Source organism: Chelon labrosus (assembly GCF_963514085.1).
Source record: "Chelon labrosus genome assembly, chromosome: 8".
Classification (NCBI taxonomy): domain Eukaryota; kingdom Metazoa; phylum Chordata; class Actinopteri; order Mugiliformes; family Mugilidae; genus Chelon; species Chelon labrosus.
Genome location: NC_140358.1, coordinates 22503501 through 22520214, shown reverse-complemented (window position 1 = coordinate 22520214; position 16714 = coordinate 22503501). Strand labels below are relative to the sequence as shown.

General features: G+C 42.2%; 1 protein-coding gene across 3 annotated transcripts; it reads right to left on the bottom strand.

Moving 5' to 3' along the window:
* Nucleotides 1-22: 22 nt before the first annotated feature.
* Nucleotides 23-16595, bottom strand: LOC311492104 (long-chain-fatty-acid--CoA ligase 1-like). Of its 3 annotated transcripts, none has more exons than XM_084550260.1 (21): nt 16543-16595; nt 9484-9853; nt 8445-8559; nt 8023-8087; nt 7562-7663; nt 6650-6749; nt 6380-6555; nt 6047-6079; nt 5891-5942; nt 5733-5806; nt 4904-4981; nt 4632-4766; nt 4389-4523; nt 3420-3515; nt 3213-3285; nt 3030-3118; nt 2826-2942; nt 2592-2735; nt 2314-2418; nt 1394-1465; nt 23-1214 (listed from the first exon to the last, which is right to left on the bottom strand). In XM_084550260.1, the coding sequence occupies exons 2-21, from the start codon at nt 9676-9678 to the stop codon at nt 1074-1076; spliced, it is 2097 nt and encodes a 698-aa protein (XP_084406386.1). In that variant the 5' UTR covers nt 9679-9853; nt 16543-16595; the 3' UTR covers nt 23-1073. The 3 variants fall into 3 exon arrangements, with proteins under 3 accessions (XP_084406386.1, XP_084406387.1, XP_084406388.1); XM_084550261.1 differs by lacking the exon at nt 16543-16595 and adding an exon at nt 13390-13401; XM_084550262.1 differs by lacking the exon at nt 16543-16595 and having other exon boundaries at nt 9484-9889.
* Nucleotides 16596-16714: the final 119 nt, after the last annotated feature.

Here is a 16714-nt window from a genome sequence, read left to right as displayed (position 1 = left end):
CCCTAGCGGATTAGACTAAAATTCGGTCCTACGGAGAGGGAGAGGGTTCAATCTGTAAACGCATTTCAACGGAATTATGTGACAATTAAGCGCTGTCTCTTTAAATACAGTCGAGACGATGTTTAAGTAATGTTTTGAAAAATAAAAACCAAAACCCCGATGATTTACACTACATACACTGTATAAATATAAATGCGTGTGTAAAAACACAACCGAGGAGGCAAAAAAGACACACCGTTACATTAGATTTGAGTTGTTTTCATTTTTTTTAATGTCATTTATTTTTGTACAAAACACAGGATGACATTTAAAACAATTAGAGAATGACCACAGTCAAAAATACATTCATGAAATTGAAACCACAAACATTCAACGGGATTTGAATCAGGTTGTGAAAAATATTACAACTGTATTTTCACTGCTATATACTATAATAATTTAAGAAAATGCATTCCTTCAACAAATCTCTTCCGTTCAGGTTGCCGCCATAAATAAACTGTTCTGCAGTACCTGTTTTTCTTGTGTAGCGCGAAAAGTGTTTGGATTAGCTTGAATATCCTACTGTTGCTAACCGGAACTAAGCTTATTCATAAAAAGGATTAAGGACTTGACTATCCTTCTATCCACTAATATGGATTTCAATAATAACACACTCAACACATTTTGCAAAATAAAATCATGACACGAAACAACATAAGTTGTGTGCCGTGTTTGGGCTACAATCCATATGGCTCCTAATTCATTTGCAAGCCTCAGTGAAACAGATTCAATGGTCTTGTGTCTTCCCCTTCAATCCTTAAAAGGTAGGTAAAAAGGTATGTGTGTGTTTCTTGGAAGTCCTGAGACATGTGATGCTACAGAGTGTTGCTTCCTTTAAAATGCCCATAAAAAAGCAGATTAGAATCAACATGGTATCACATTATAATTTGTACAGTACACGATAAAGGCATGGCTTTTGGCCCCTGTTGTGTGCTTCTGCTTGTACTTCCCTACCTTCCCTGCCGTTTCCTTTTCACCTAAAAACACATTTAGAAACATTTCCGGCTTGTCTTCAGATTTGCTCTGCCTCCCTTTTACATTTTGATCCCGGCGTACAGCTCGTCTATCTGGGATCTGAAGTACTGGCGCAGTTCGTTCCTCTTGGCCTTCATTGTCGGAGTGAGAAGGCCGTTCTCGATTGAGAACATCTCGGTGTGGACGTAGAGGGCCTTCACCTGAGGGACACACATGTTGGCAAGGTGAGTTGGAGAGGATAAGGATGTCTCACTTGCAGAACAGCAGCATCGCATGTCTGCATTATGTGTGTAAGAACACTACAAAGTCTGCAGATCTACCTGAAGTCATAAAAGGAAATAATAGTTTAAAAACTGAATTATGAAATTAAGTGCTGTACCTGCTCAAAAGACTTCAGGGATCCTTCCTTGCCGAGCCGTCCCATGTCCTCCAAGATGGCTGCCTTGACTTCCTATAATATAGAGGAGAATAAAAAACTGAAATAAATACGTCACAACCTAAGAATCATTTACAGCATATCAGCTGCTTTTGATAATCCAATCAGCAGGAAATTATTAGCATCTAATAAACATGCTCCGAAACACTACTGATCTAACCCTTGATCCTAAAGTTTCTTTCTGGTTGGAGTGAATATATTACATCTACGCATGCTTGCCCCATGACAAAAGTTGAAAATGTGGGTCCTTCTCAGTCCGTCTTGGTCATCTTGTTCTACTGAATGAATTCTGGATTGTCAAAGTTAGGGAAAAACATTTTCTTCTGAGGCAGTACCCCTCTAAATTATAGTATTTCTTGAATCACACACGCTGTCCATGTAAACAGTTAAGATAGAGTCTCTGATCAGAACGATTTCAGTAGGGTAGAAGAAATAACGTCCACGTAAACATGGCCACTGAGGTTGTCCTGCGTCCTCGAGAAGTTAATTAGGGTAAAAAGGTCCACCATTGTTTTACAGATGAAGGTAGTGATTAATGCTCTGTTGTGAAGTTATTACAAGTCAAATGTGCGTTCTGTACCCGTTACTGTGTGTATGGCTCTGGTTCCAGACTGATGTGTTTTATTCTTATCAGATAAACTCATGCACTATTAGCAATTGTGGTACTTTCACGTTAATTTCCTTCACAGAAGATGGAAACTAGCCATCTACTCCATAATTTTTCCACGTGTCCCACGACAATGGGACAGAGGTCTACGCTGGGTGTGAACATCCGAGGCATATGAGAAGACTGACTGGTTTGACATTATCACACAGGAACAGCGTGAATTCGGTGTGAGCTCATAGTGTTTTTTTAATATTACCGCTCTGCCACATAGTTCCTGGTAGCTGCCCTGCAGTCCCAGTGTCCTCTTGGCCCAGGCAGACAGGAAGTCAGGGTCAGGAACCACCACTGCTACCAGACACGCCTGGACATTAATAAAACAATCATGTAATAAATTGTGTAGTTAACAACTTGGTTTGCCCTATAAGAGAAAGTCAAAGAAGGTGGAATAAATTTCACTAACGGTCTAGATTTAGTCTCTCAGTCAGTTAAAACATTATAATTATAATAATTATAATCCACATTTCCTCCACCTACCTGAAGACTATCTCCATGTACAAAGACCTGTGCTACTGCATCACTCCTGGTGTAAATATTCTCTATCTTCTCCGGAGCAATGTACTCGCCCTGTGCCAGCTTAAAGATGTGCTTCTTCCTGTCCACGATCTTCAACGTGCCATTCTGTGAACACACGAGTCGACATAGTGAACATCTACATTAAGTAGGAGTTCTTAATATGTGTGAGGTAGAGCCGAGGCTGGATGAATCTACCGGCAGCCATTTCCCAATGTCTCCCGTGTGGACCCATCCGTCTCCATCGATGGTCTCTGCCGTCTTCTCCGGGTCCTTTAAATAACCCAGGAACACGTTGGCACCCTTCACACACACCTAGAAAACAACACACACAGAGTATGAATAACAAAAGCTATTGTTTGTTATGTTATGTGACGGCGTCTGACTGTCTTTATGGGTCACCTCTCCCTCTCCATTCACAGCCAGGTAGTTCATCTCAGGCACATCCACCAGTTTAACCATGTTACACGGTAAAGGAGCTCCGACGTGACCTGATGACACGAGATCAGATTTAATTCAAGACCAGGTCGACACGGTATGAGTTATAAAGACAAACAAAGTAGTTGAGTAATTATTCTTTATTACCTGCGGTCCAGTCTCCAGGCATCGTGAGTGTGCATCCAGCTGTGCACTCAGTTTGTCCATAGCCTTCATAAAACTGACAGAGAACAGATCTTTATTACCTACTACAGCTACTACAAGTGGTTTTAAGCAATGCGAATGCAGTAAACGAGACAGAAAGAGACGGCGTAACAGGGACACGTGGACTAAAACTTAAGGTGTGTTTGTTACCTGGCAGCCTATTGCAGCTCTGAGGAAGGAGAGAACATCAGCAGAGACGGGAGCAGCTCCGGTTAGCATGAGGCGCACGCGACCTCCGAGGCTGGCCTGTAGGGGGCAGCACACTACAATATTTACATCGGCAGCAAATAAGGTCACGAGTCAATCACAGCGAGAAGTTTTCAACCCTCTGAATGACTTTCAGTAGTTAAGCCTGCTGTATAGGTATTTATTGTATATGGCAGCTACAGTTAATTCCACATTTCATTTACTTAAGCCTGTATTTAATCATATGTGTAAATCTAACAAGGCAAAGAACAATGGCAGACTATCTTAGTATGGCCAGAAAATGAATTTTCATCAACTTTTGTTTGGAGCAAAGTACAGGAAGGGAGTTTCTTGAAACATTTTTCGACATTAGCTCACAGCCTGCAAGTCCCTCATCAGTCTGCATAGCCAAAAAAAAAAAAAAAAAGAAATCTGCTTCATTTCATGTCTTCTGTTTCACTGGCCTGAAGACCGGGGGTCATATCAGCGCATACTGACAAGTTTGTCCTTAATTTGACTGGGTTTGACCACTTAAGCTCCAAATCACCAGTGCAATCTAAACTGGACGGATTTTGTCTCCTAAACTGTCAACTTCCCTCTCAAACAAAGTCCAGCAGCTTTACGAAGCCTCAGCTAGAGAGCAGACGCCCTCTTCAAGGATGACTTTCAACATTAATAGAACAGAAACAGTAACACACGCCAGTCCACGATCTTATTATTGGCCCATTATCTGCTGACAGTTTAGCCAACAACAGCTGGAGAGCCTGACAAAACAGAATCTGCAGAGTTCAGTCGATTCGACTGACACCTTGCCAACAAATACAGACTAAAGAGTTTTTCCAGAGAAGGCTGTATGCATCGTTTAAAAATATAAAAATAAAAACATTCCTGGACATCTAGCACTCAATCATACAGTGATTCGGTTCCGTGTACCTGGACCTTCTTGAAGATGAGCTGATCCCAGATACTGTCTCTCCTCACGATGCCTTTCATCATCTCTGCCACCTTCCTCCTGTAGGCAAATCCCAGCAGCCAGCGCTTCAGAGAAGTGTTGGCCTGTCCAAAGATCTACAGAGACACACGTGAAGACATATCTCTGTTATATAGATCGTCACCATCGTGTAGGATTTGTAGATTTAGTGCAACACCAGGTCCAGGTCGGACATGTCCAGCTACCTTATCATACATCCTGTTTAGGAGCCGGGGTACCACAGGGAACACAGTAGGTTTCAGTGTGTTCAGGTCGTCCGTCAGAGTACGAATATCTCCCTGGAAATAGCCGATCTTAGCTCCGTGCACTAACATCACTCCCTGATGTCAGACAACGATGCAGACGGACGGGAGAAGGTAAGAGTTTGTGGTTAAAGAAGAGGCCGACACAAAAGGTTTGAAGGGACACCGAGCTAATTTCAGACAAAAGGTGACTACGGGACGCTACGGGAACGTACCTGTACTACTCTCTCAAACATATGAGCCAGGGGCAGGAAGGAAATATGGACATCACTGGGACACAATGGACAGCAAAACTAAAACACACAGGTGGGAACAAACAAACACACAAACGAACGAACGAGGGCGCAACGACACAGACAAACAAAGAGACGGACAGTGTTAACGTTTGTACCTCCACCACCCTCTCAAGCATGTGGGCCAGAGGCAGAAAAGACAGCATGACATCCTGGGAAGAGGTCTTAATGTACGACTGGAGAGAAAAAGGAAGAAGTTCGTTAAAGTGTCTCACTGTCAAAATGTGTTTGAACTAATGGACCCTGGACCAGAAAGGGGTTTGCACTCACTGCTCCACCAAGAACCACTATATTTTGTTGCTATAACCGTCACGCCATTTCCATTTCTTACTTTCCTCTCGCGTCCGAATCCCACTTTCCAGCTATTTCCAGACAAATACCATAAAAGAAATGCTCCATTGTACATATTAATGCTTGGATTTCTCCTTTGCATTATTCTTCTACATCTGCTGAAACCACAAAAGAATCATTCACTGTTTTAACACAGAAGTACTATCAGTTACAGCAAGGATATAATGCAGTTGTATAACGGACAGAAAGGAAACAAAGGAGACTACACTATGCTTACTGGAGTCCTTTCATAGCTGTTGTCTACCACCTGGTGGCAGTGTCGCAAAATATGTGGAATAACTGGAAATGTAGGCAAAGCAGGTAATAATTAGTTTTGCTAAAGCCGTGTTCTGTCTTGCATGCAAGATCATCTTCCTTTACTCTGAGGGAGAGACGCCATACCGACAGATCAGCTTCTCACCTCTGTGATTTTGATGAAGGCTGAGCAGTTGGACACGATGTTCACATGTGACAGCATAGCTCCCTTTGGGCTTCCTGAAACACACACATACACAGTACATATTTGAGATACCGACGGGAAAGGATCGTTTTCTCTAATCGACCGTGCGCCTTCGTCACCTGTGGTTCCGCTGGTGAAGCAGATCACTGCCATGTCCTCGGGTTGAGGAGGCTGAAGAGACGGAAGGTCAAATGGGTCAGTGGCCAAACAGAGCGACACAGCACACACAGCATCTCTGACGTTTTTTAATATTTGACCAGTAGGATGTGACTTACTATTGGCTGGCGGTGGTTGGCCTTCCCAATAACCTGTGCAATAAGAGAAGCAGATGCATAAAGTCATCAAATTGTCAAACGGCGACAACACAACCAGCAGTAAAAAAACGCAAGGAATAAATGACTAAAAAAAGGAAGTGAGGACAAAACAAGGTGGAAAAAGAAACCAAAAATCAAGATAAAGCAAAGATTACCAATGAAGATAGAAGAATGAAAGTGAGCAGAACTTTTCCTAGCAGATACACAAACCAAGAAATAACCAAAGAAGATAAAAAAAAAATAAACTGGTGAAGGAATAAAAGAGAGAGAGCTGGAGATAAACTGTCTGCCGACCTCCATCTCCTTCAGGCTGAGGATGTGGATTCCCGCCTGCTTCCCTCGTTCAACCAGCTCGTCACTGGGGGTCTCCATTAGAACGATGGTCTTCAAGGAGTGATTCATGTCCTTGATGCAGTCCAGGACCAGATTGACTTTATCCGTCACGTCACACACTATGGTTGAGATGGACGCTGCAGGACACAAGACACAAAGACAAGCAGACAGATGAACCACCAGCAGACAAAGTTACATAACACAACAGTAGCTCATGTTGCGTTGATTTACCTTTGTCTATGATGTAGGCAATGGCCTCTGTTCCCAGAGTGTCATACAGAGGGACCGACACCAGAGAATAGGTGTAACATGCCAGCTCACTGATGGTCCACTACAAACAAAAACACATTAATAATCTGTTAATAATCTAACATACTCAGTAACAATGCTGAATAGAAACCCAGTCACTTCATACATAGATGAAAAAACACAGTAGATTTTTAGCAGGTATTATTGATGCCATAGACTGTATATAAATATGGACAAAGCGTCCCCACTTCCTTCCATTGGTCAAACTGATGCTAGTATCCCGGGGATACAAGCGATGCCATCTTGCGAAATGTTGGATTGTACACTGTAATTATTTGCATTTATTTATTTTTTCCAACTCTCACGGTTCTACGGCGCCACTTCAATGAGCGGTTGGCATGGCAACTTGTAGTCAACGCATCTTGTCTCTATGGCGTCAAATAACTAACTAAAACAAAACTTATCAGAAAAAAATGGACACTTGAATACGCACCAGCATAATCAACTAGCTAAAATGACAGAAACCATTCTTGAAAATTTATTTAACGTGTGTTTTAGTGTTTTAGTTTGGCGCAAGTCCCGTCCTCTAACATGGAGGAGGCGGAGCTTATGACCTATACTGGAGTCAACCACCAGGGGGAGCTCTACTTGCTTCTTGACCCATTTGCTAATGTTTTTTTTGTCACATAATTTAATATAAATGTGGTCTACTGCCCATGTACTACATACAGTAATTAGGCGATAGATTATATTTCAGACTTTATAAACAATCAAACCAGATAAGGACAGTTTTGACACGGGAGGACAAAAGTTGCTTGGTTGATGGGAAAGACGTGGCAAAGGTTAAAAATATCACTAACACGAGTTCATGTGTAAAAAAGTGCTTATCAGTACCTCAGGTCTGTTCTGAGAGAAAATGCCGATGTGGGCGTCAGTGGTCTTGGAGTGTCCTTTGTGAAGAAATGCAGAACCCAGGTTCTCTGTTCGCTCCTTTACCTAACACACACACACACACACACACACACATATACACACACAACTTGTTAAAAGAAAAACAGCACCATAAATGAGCTTTATTTAACCTCACTTTAAACCAAAGGGAAAAGATGATGAAGAAAGTTCTAATAATTTCTCCATAACATGCACAGTATAACGTAAACAAATGCTATTGATTCCACGCCAGATAAAACATGCGTGACCTACATCGTGCGCCGCTCATATTTTCCCCAGTCTAACTAACACCACACCCTGGTGTTAACAACTGTTGTGCTTCATGCAACTGCGAGCTTTCCTGCTGACCAGCTGGAGGCCGTAATGTTTTTACAAGGCGAGCTGCTGCTGATGGTGGCTCTTACCTCGCTGTAGGACATCCATTCATAGGGCTGTTTTGGTTTCCTGGAGCCTAGACAGGGGCCATTATCTGCAGGTTGAAAGGAGAGTGACAACAGAGGGAAAGTGAGGCAGATTCTCTAGTAGAAATCTCTTCATACAATCTATTTTCACACATGCATGCAGTGACTTCCTACTGTTTTTTTAATTTTTGCAGTGCAACAACAATGTTTGTAGTTATCTCCAGAAGTTCCGGATGTAAAATATATTGTACACTTCCCTCTGCGAAGGTAAATTGAAAGCAAAGGAAACACTTCACAAAGCTGAAGGTGCTGATAGGTTATCAGGTGCGAGATACGAAGCCCATGCAGGAGATAAGCCGTGTACTTTATGCTCAATAACTAAACATATACTAACTTGGGATCATGTTACATAATTAGTGACTTACTGGAGACTCTGGCACCTCGGAGGAAGAACTCATACATTGTTTTGGCATCGTCGTAGATGTGCGTCAAGTGACCGTCTCCATTCAGTAGAACCGATCGACGCGCCAAATCTCCACCCTGACAAAACAGACGTTTCACTTTTTTTTTTTTCTCCTTTAGTGCACGTGTGCTACTGCACTGTGGTAAGGATGGTTGGATTTATGGGACAAAGCATGAATTGACGTAACTATGGCATTCATTAATTTATTAATTCAAGTTATGTAACAGTTTATTGTGCCTAGATCTGCACTAAACAACATACACGGTGCAGAATGTTCTACATTTCTGCACAAAAATGACTCAAAACCTCAGCAGAAGTCATGAAAGTTGACAAAGATAATGCAGTCCAACAAATGAAATATTCTACTTTTATATTTGTATATAAATCTGTGCAAAGGTAAGTGAACCTCTAGGATGATAAGGTAATTTCAAGGCCAAATTAGAGTCCATCCGATCAACGTGATGACTCAGACTCAGGTGTCGTTCAGCGTCTCGTTATGTTTAAAATCAGTTATTTGTCTCAGTCTGATCTTCGGCGTATGATGGCACAGACGAAGGAGCTTAATGAGGATTTAAGAAATTGCGTTGTTGCTCTCATCAGGCTGGAGAAGGTTACACAGCCATCACAAAAGAGTTCGGAAGAAATCCACAGTCAGACAGATTGAGACGAATTGACATTTAAGACGACTAATTCCCTCCGAAGGAGCGGTTGGACAAACAATGAGCACTCCAAAATCAAGACGCATAACAGTCTGAGAGGACGGAAAGGAACTCAGGGTAACTCCTAAGCAGATAAAGGCCTCTCTCACATTTGCCAACACTGAACAACCATTGTGAGCGTGACAAAGTTCATGTCTGTAAGCAAGGGTTCACTTACTTTTGCAACTCACAAATATGTGCAAATGATTAATTTATGCAGAAATGTGCAGCATCCTAAAGGGTGCACATACTTTTAAGCCGCAGTGTCAGTGAGTGTCTGTAGGACTTTGAGGTTAAACACACCTGAACCTCAACAGACTGCATGTGGAGGTCGCAGACTGGAGGGAGAGCTTTCGGTCTTGTCGCCAGGTAGTAGGTTGTCGCCGCGGCCACCGCCCCAACGCTGACTAACATGGGCGTGGAGACATTTCTGATGTAGTGGCTGACATCCTCCAGATCTGGGAACTTCAACTTCTGCAAGAGCTCCTTGCTCAGCATGATGATGCCGATGAGGTAAAAGTAGGATATGTGGCAGGAGGGGTGGGTTTGATAACCGCTGAGGTTTCTGTGGCCCCTGAGGTGAGGTGGAGGTACAGTGAGTGCCCTGAGGTGAGGTGACAAGAGTGTGTGTTATGTGAAGGAGTGTGTGGAGAGATGCTGGCCAGGAGGAGACCTAGAGAGAGCAAGAGAGGAGACCAGGTTAGCACTTTAAATCCGTGATTTGAGGAAGTTTGTTACGTGTAACCACCAAGAACGGACGTGTCTGTTTGAACTAAGACGAGTAAAATCTGTACACAAATATAAGCCTTAACATTATGACCACCTTCCTAACATTGTGTAGGTCTCTCTTGTTTCTTCAAAACAGTTGTGACTCATCAGAGAATGGACATGGACCTTCTGAGGGTGTCCTGTGGTGTCTGGGAGCAGAATGTTGTTAGTGGGGGGCCTTTGGGTCCTATGGGTTGAGGGGAGGGGCCTCTGTGGGTCATCCCACAGATACTTGATCAGTTTGGTATCTAGCAAACCGTTTTCGTGTGTGTATGTGTGTCTGTGTCAGGCTGCATCCTGCTGCCATCAAGGAGTGTCATTGCTATTCGGTGGGGGTACCTGGTCTGGTCTAGGTGGGTGGTACATCTCTAAGTAACATCCACATGAATGAATGCCAATTCCAAAAGTTTCCCAGCAGAATACTGGATTGCCACAAGAAGGTCAATGTCACTTCTGCACCTCTCCTGTCAGTGGTCTTAATGTTATGTCTGATCAGTGTATGTGCACTTGTCATTTTCAGACACCCAAAGCGGTGACCTTGACTTTGATTTTAGACATTTAGCAGACATGGTGCGCTACAATTTGCTAATTTACCAGAAAGACCAATAAACGATGAAGGGGAGTTGTCAGTAATTTTGACAATATTGTCCCACATTTCAAACTAATGGCAGCACTAAAGTCATGGGAGCCGGTATGGTTCATTGTCCGGGCACCATGAATAAAACATTCCTTGCATATGTCAGTCTGACAAATCAACATTAGCAAGGGTCTTGTGGGTAGCAGTGTTGCTAAAACACCTTCTCTCATTCTTGTTCATCTTTACTGGTGTCAAACCATGCATATAGTTATAAGGTTATCTGTTGAGCTTTTGTCCATCGATAAGATTTCTTTTAGTAACCCACGATGCCCAAACTAGTGTTTTAAATTCGTCATGAGGGCTAAATCATGACGTTACATGTCACTATGTAAGTAATCAACAATTAACGTGAGGAGAAAACAAACCCTCTGATGTTATCTGTTAGGATTCACAGTGGTGTCTGTGTTCAGTCCAGAAATCATCACGCAAGTGCCTCAAGTGTTTTTAAAGCCTGTGCACTGGCTCACCTCATCACCTTCTTCCAACAATTAAACTCAGATTTGAGCAGAGTTTTGTTTCTGCAGTAAAACAGGACTGGGTGTTACGTACAGAGACCTCGGACACTTTGTTCTGCTGCTACTAATATAGAATAATAGCAGGTGAACTTGTTCAGCTGCGGCTCGTATGGCACTATAATTAGATCGCATGTCGTATATTTAACAAATTCCCCCGGGAAAGGTTTTGAAGGTGTCAGGTTTTAATGACCCCATTCTTCTTGTTGACGTTCAACAGGTCGGGAATAGAAAAACACACACACACACATAGATATACACAGAGGAGGTTTCAGACTATAAGAGCTGTTAATGAATAAACAGATCAAGTGAGAGCACAAGGACAGATCCACCTCCATGTGAAAGGGCCAGACTCTGGGTAAACAATCCGTTACACTGATCATGTCAAGACCAAGGTGGAATGATTATCTCCATATCACACTAAATCAAACACAACAGCCCATGTGTTGGCAAATAGGCCAGAAAGAGAGCATGAGGATGATTGGTGTTAATGAATGATAGGCCACTTAGATTCCTACATAAGCAATTAGGTGCTTTAGTTTTATTGTTTGATGGTTCCAAACATTTATATGGTTTTATTCCTGCGTTAATATTTAATTAAAAAGTAATTTTTAATATTAAACTGAGCTGTCATAAGTGCAGTTTATACCTCTGCGGGACTAGCCGCTGTAACCTACGCACGTTTCCTACACTGCTGCAAGCCATTTATACTTCGTCAGTCTGGCTCGCTCTGTAAAAACGCCATTCCAACGCTAGTCAGTGTCTTTTTTTGGCAGTCGTGTTAATTTTTGTTTCTACCTCCTGCTTCGCATTCAACAATGGCAATGCCGAAATTTCGCCGAAGACGAGTCATACAAATCCTTCGAACCTCCCCGTTAACCTTTCCTTGATGCGGTCCATCTCTATTCATCCAAAACAATCAAGGAGAAAATTGTGGAGATGGAGAAGCAGCTGGAAATACTAAAGCGGAAATACAGTGTGTTATTACCAAGGCAACCAATCACAGCTCTTGATACGCGGTAACATGCATAAACTATTAGGAATAGAGAGTCACATCAAAGCAGCAACCTCTTGGCTTGAAAACTGAAGACAACCAGGAAAAGTTTAGTCTAAACTGAGTCTTTACAGCAGAAATAATCATATTTATAGCCTGGTGCAAATTTTATTTTGGCCTATGTAGCTTATTTGCCCATTCATGCCGACTGTACTTGGGTGCATTTTTATATAACTCACTTGTTTACATTATATTGAGGCTTTAAATCATGCATAATTCGGGGGAATGGTCATTTTTGGTGACAGATGGGTTCCCTCACTGGTTGGTAGTTGTCCGTCTTAGGTGTCACCCACCAAACTTCAGGTCCACTCATGCTCCACCTCATTATTAGGCAGAATCGGGAACTTCCAACATGGCAACATCCAGAGCCACCGCACTGAGCTTCAAAACTGCCCTTTAGTAAACCTACGGTTGACGTCACGAAGGGTTTGTCCATGTTTAGATGCAGTCAACGATCATTTTGTTTGTTTACCACTCAGTAAAGTCAGTTTTAAAGGTATGGAGTTTGCTGACAACGCCAAACATTAACCACCAAGCCCTGGGGTCAGGTTAAAGGCTGATTTATGGTTGTGTGTCAAATCTATGCCATAGGTACAACGTTGCTCCACACCCTACGCCTGCACCGTAGCCTGACATGCACCGCGCCAGAAATGCATCTACAGATTAGTAGACAGCAAAAGTTGTGATTGGTCCAAAATGCATTTCATGTCATATCCATGTCTTTCAGCAGCTGGACAAGCACGGGAAATCACCCCGAGCTTATGAGGTCAATTGCAATGAGATAGTTCTCACTTTTTGCCTACATCGTCCCACTTTAAAGTTCTTAATAAGGAAGTAGTCCTTAGTTTGTAATCATTCAAAAACAGCTTTTACAAGTGAAAGCAACAGTAACAACAACAGTGCAACCTGCACGGGTTGCATTTCTCAGTGACTAGCTTAGGTTAGGTAAGGTTCACTAAGCTCCTCACCAGATCTTTAGAACCAAAGAAGCATCTTGAATGAGTGGGTGGCTTAAAAAAAAAAACCCTACAAAACTAGTTGCCTTTCTTTTGCGTATGACAATCATTTATGTAATACAAATATCCTAACTGGAAAATCCTGTACATGACTAATCCTGGTATGTAGGCTAATCAACACAGAGAGATGAAAATGAAAATGACTTGTCTCTTCCTGTAAGTGCACTGCAGAGCTAACTGCCATGTGCATGCTCCTTCGTGTGCTCTTATTTTCATACTAACCTGTTCAGAGAGAGCAGCCAGGTGAGAATGAGGCTGAACATCCAATGACAGCGACCGCGGGATATGCTGCTGTGGTTGTTGCTGCTGCTGCTGCTGCTGCTACAGCAACCGCCACACACTGTGCACGCACAAACAAGGCTGCACTGAAATACTACTGCAACCAAACACTGGCACACATTAAGATCCAGGTGATGTGTAACTACAGCTAATCTACCAATCAAAGGTCAGACCGTCTCCAGGGAGCGCTCCGATTGGTTGTAGCAAGACGGTCAGTCTGATTGACTCAATGGTTTGTAAACAATCAATGAACTAATCCATTGACCGTGAGATTGTGAAGGTTGAGGGACCAAATGACGGGATGTGGGTATTTATTTATTTTTTTTTAATTGCATAGACAACATCAGTAAAACCATATAACTGCAGTGTGCATGAACACGCCTCTTTTATATGGCTCGAGATTCTACTAGAAATGAATGGGAACGGAAACTCCCCTAACGAAGCGCCTCGCAAAAGCCACCAGGCTCTAGCTGTGGCTCGCCGTCCTCACCTTTGGCTCAGTGACCTATGACCTCCGTGTGGTCGGCTGAGATGATTAGACAAGCTGAGATAAAAGCTCATCAAGGGGAAAAAAAACTGCACAACACAGAGGGAGTCGTCCTATTCACTCAGTCAGCTGTGGCATACCTCATTTTAGAGAGTTAATGAATGCGTCGTTAGTTTTTAATCTAACGAGAAATTCTCGACCAACCAACAGCCTTAAACTAAAAGATTTTCAGACTAAAGATTAAAACAGCAACTCGCAGCTGAGAAGCCAGAACAAGGCGACGATATATAGTTTTGAAAACTGTTATTTGACTAATTGTTTAAGCTCTGATCGCACAGGATTTAGATTTAGTCGGGAGACCACTGCAGAATATGAGACATGTGTAATTAGAGAGAGCTGAGGAGTGAGAGTGAGAGACAGCAGCAATTACACTGACTGCTCTTATGCAATAAGTGCAGCCAGTTTATCAACCAGGTGATAGTGGAAACTGCCCCGAGGCCCAGGACTCGTGTTTCTCAGTGGTGGCGTTTAGAGAAGGTGAGGGGTTGCGCTGGCAGCAATATTTCTGAAAGGAGTAGGTTTGTCTACAATTACAGCAAAGATTCAAGGCGAGAGGAGCTGAAACCTGCAACCACGTCAGCAAAAGTAATTAGTTTATAGCTTTACTGTACAGGAATGTAGAACGTCCATAAAAATTATGCTTTACTTCAGTGTTTCCATCAGCTTTCTACTTGCAGTTCCCTTATAGGAACAGAAAACCTGGTGTCATCTAAAACATTTAACCAGTGTTTACTACATGTGTTCTTCCTCTGAATTCCACAAAGAGAAAATCAGGAGCCTTTCCTTTTGTACGTTGATGGTTAGATATTTATATCAGTCATTATTAGGACCGTGTTCTCAGCTTCCTTGAAAATGTCTGTCAGTATTCACGTCTCAGCATTGACAAATGTAATTTTGTTTACTTAACTTGAGGATTTCAATGTATAATTTTACATTCATTCATTCATTCATTCATCTTCTGTAACCGCTTGTTCCTGTTAAGGGTCCTGCTGGAGCCTATCCCAGCTGTCACTGGGGGAGAGGAGGGGTACACCCTGGACAGGTCGCCAGTCTATCAACCATTCACACTCAAACTCACACCTACGGCCAATTTAGAAACACCAATTAACCTAACGAGCTCTTTGGACACTGTGGGAGGAAGCTGGAGTACCCAGAGAGAACCCATGCTTTCACAGGGAGAACATGCAAACTCCACACAGAAAGGCCCAGTCGGAAAATGGATTAGAACCCAGAACCTTCTTGCAGTGAGGCAACTTTACATTAAAAAATAAATAAATATAAGCATTATATAAGCAATATGAATACTGGTTACATGCTGTACATTAAGATAAAATCATAATAATAAAAAAACAGACATTTAATTTAATTTAATCTAAATTAATCTAATCTAATTTAATTTAATCAGTCATCCAATAACAGGATTCAGGTGAAACTGTTTGATTTGCTTTATTCTAGCAACCACTCCACCCACAACGATCTATTCTGAGCGCCCTGGTGTACATAAGGAGCGCCTCCAGACAGACAGCTAGAGAGGGGGGTAGTTGAAGTTTAGAGGATTCATGTAAAGGAGCCAATGGAAGGAGAGTGAGGTGGTGGTGGGTGGGGGGGTTATGGCGGTCAGCCAATCAGAGGAGAGTCACCTTTCACCTCAAAACCTGCACCATTTCCCACTAATAACACCATAGCGGTACTAAGCCACCTGCGGAACCGCCCCTCTGTTCACCTGCAACGCCTTTACACTATTAATTTACACAGTGAATGAATGAATGAATGAATGAATGTTAGTAACCGCTTCAGCACACACACACACACACACACACACACACACACACACACAATAACCAGGCAGCACACAATAGAGACGATAAAAACCCTCCGTAACCTACAACACAAGACCTCGTTGTGCGTCAGTTTTAAAACGGTCATCTTGACCCTGTCATGCGCTTAACTTGACTGGACGTTGAACTCATATTGCAGAAGTGTAACACAGTTTAAAACATAAGTCATAATCCCTCCTCCACCAGCTGCAGCTGCTCTGACAGAGGTGACTGAACCTAAAGGTCACAATGAGACCCTGCAACAACTGTCTGAATAGTCTCAAAAAGTGCCTTAAAATAATAATAAATATTTCCTGCAAACTTTAAATTCACCTGTAGCCAAGAGCGAAGAAATACTTGTATTTATTAACTATAACACTACAACGTTAACTCAGTGAAAGACGAATGACTGAAGGACATGCATCATTCAACAAATAACCTTTTGATATATAGATTAATTTTAATGCCGAATTAATGCAAATGCACAGAAGAAAGAAAATCATATTTTTTTTCTGTCTAGCATGTATTGTTATCATCTTTTTGTTTTAAATACACTAAAATGCCGGAAATTTGAATGGAGTTCGCTGCATCTCAATACGACTCAATATGCATGTTTATATTCTTACTATATGTTCTATATTTTGTTGAGCTCTCAGTACAGAAAAGGCAGCAAACGTTACTCGGTTCAATAATATTAACAAAGAAGAAACAACAAACTTGAGATAAACTTACTCACACCTGTTAGCCACAGTTGCCCCGGCTTCTTGTTCGACCCGTCACCACGCGTGTTTAATTGTTAAACATTGAGTAATTCCAACTTCCGGAAGCAGGCTTCAAAATAAAATACCTACCATTTAAAAAAAACGTTTTTAGGAGTAAACAAACCTGGAGTTAAATAGTAAAT

Coding starts and splice junctions, on each gene's coding strand:
- LOC311492104 (XM_084550260.1), bottom strand. CDS start 9,678: ATGCTGAGCAAGGAGCTCTTGCAGAAGTTGAAGTTCCCAGATCTGGAG. Junction 8,088..8,444: donor CCGAGGTGCCAGAGTCTCCA/GTAAGTCACTAA, acceptor TTCAACCTGCAG/ATAATGGCCCCTGTCTAGGC. Junction 6,750..7,561: donor TCTCTCAGAACAGACCTGAG/GTACTGATAAGC, acceptor TTTTGTTTGTAG/TGGACCATCAGTGAGCTGGC.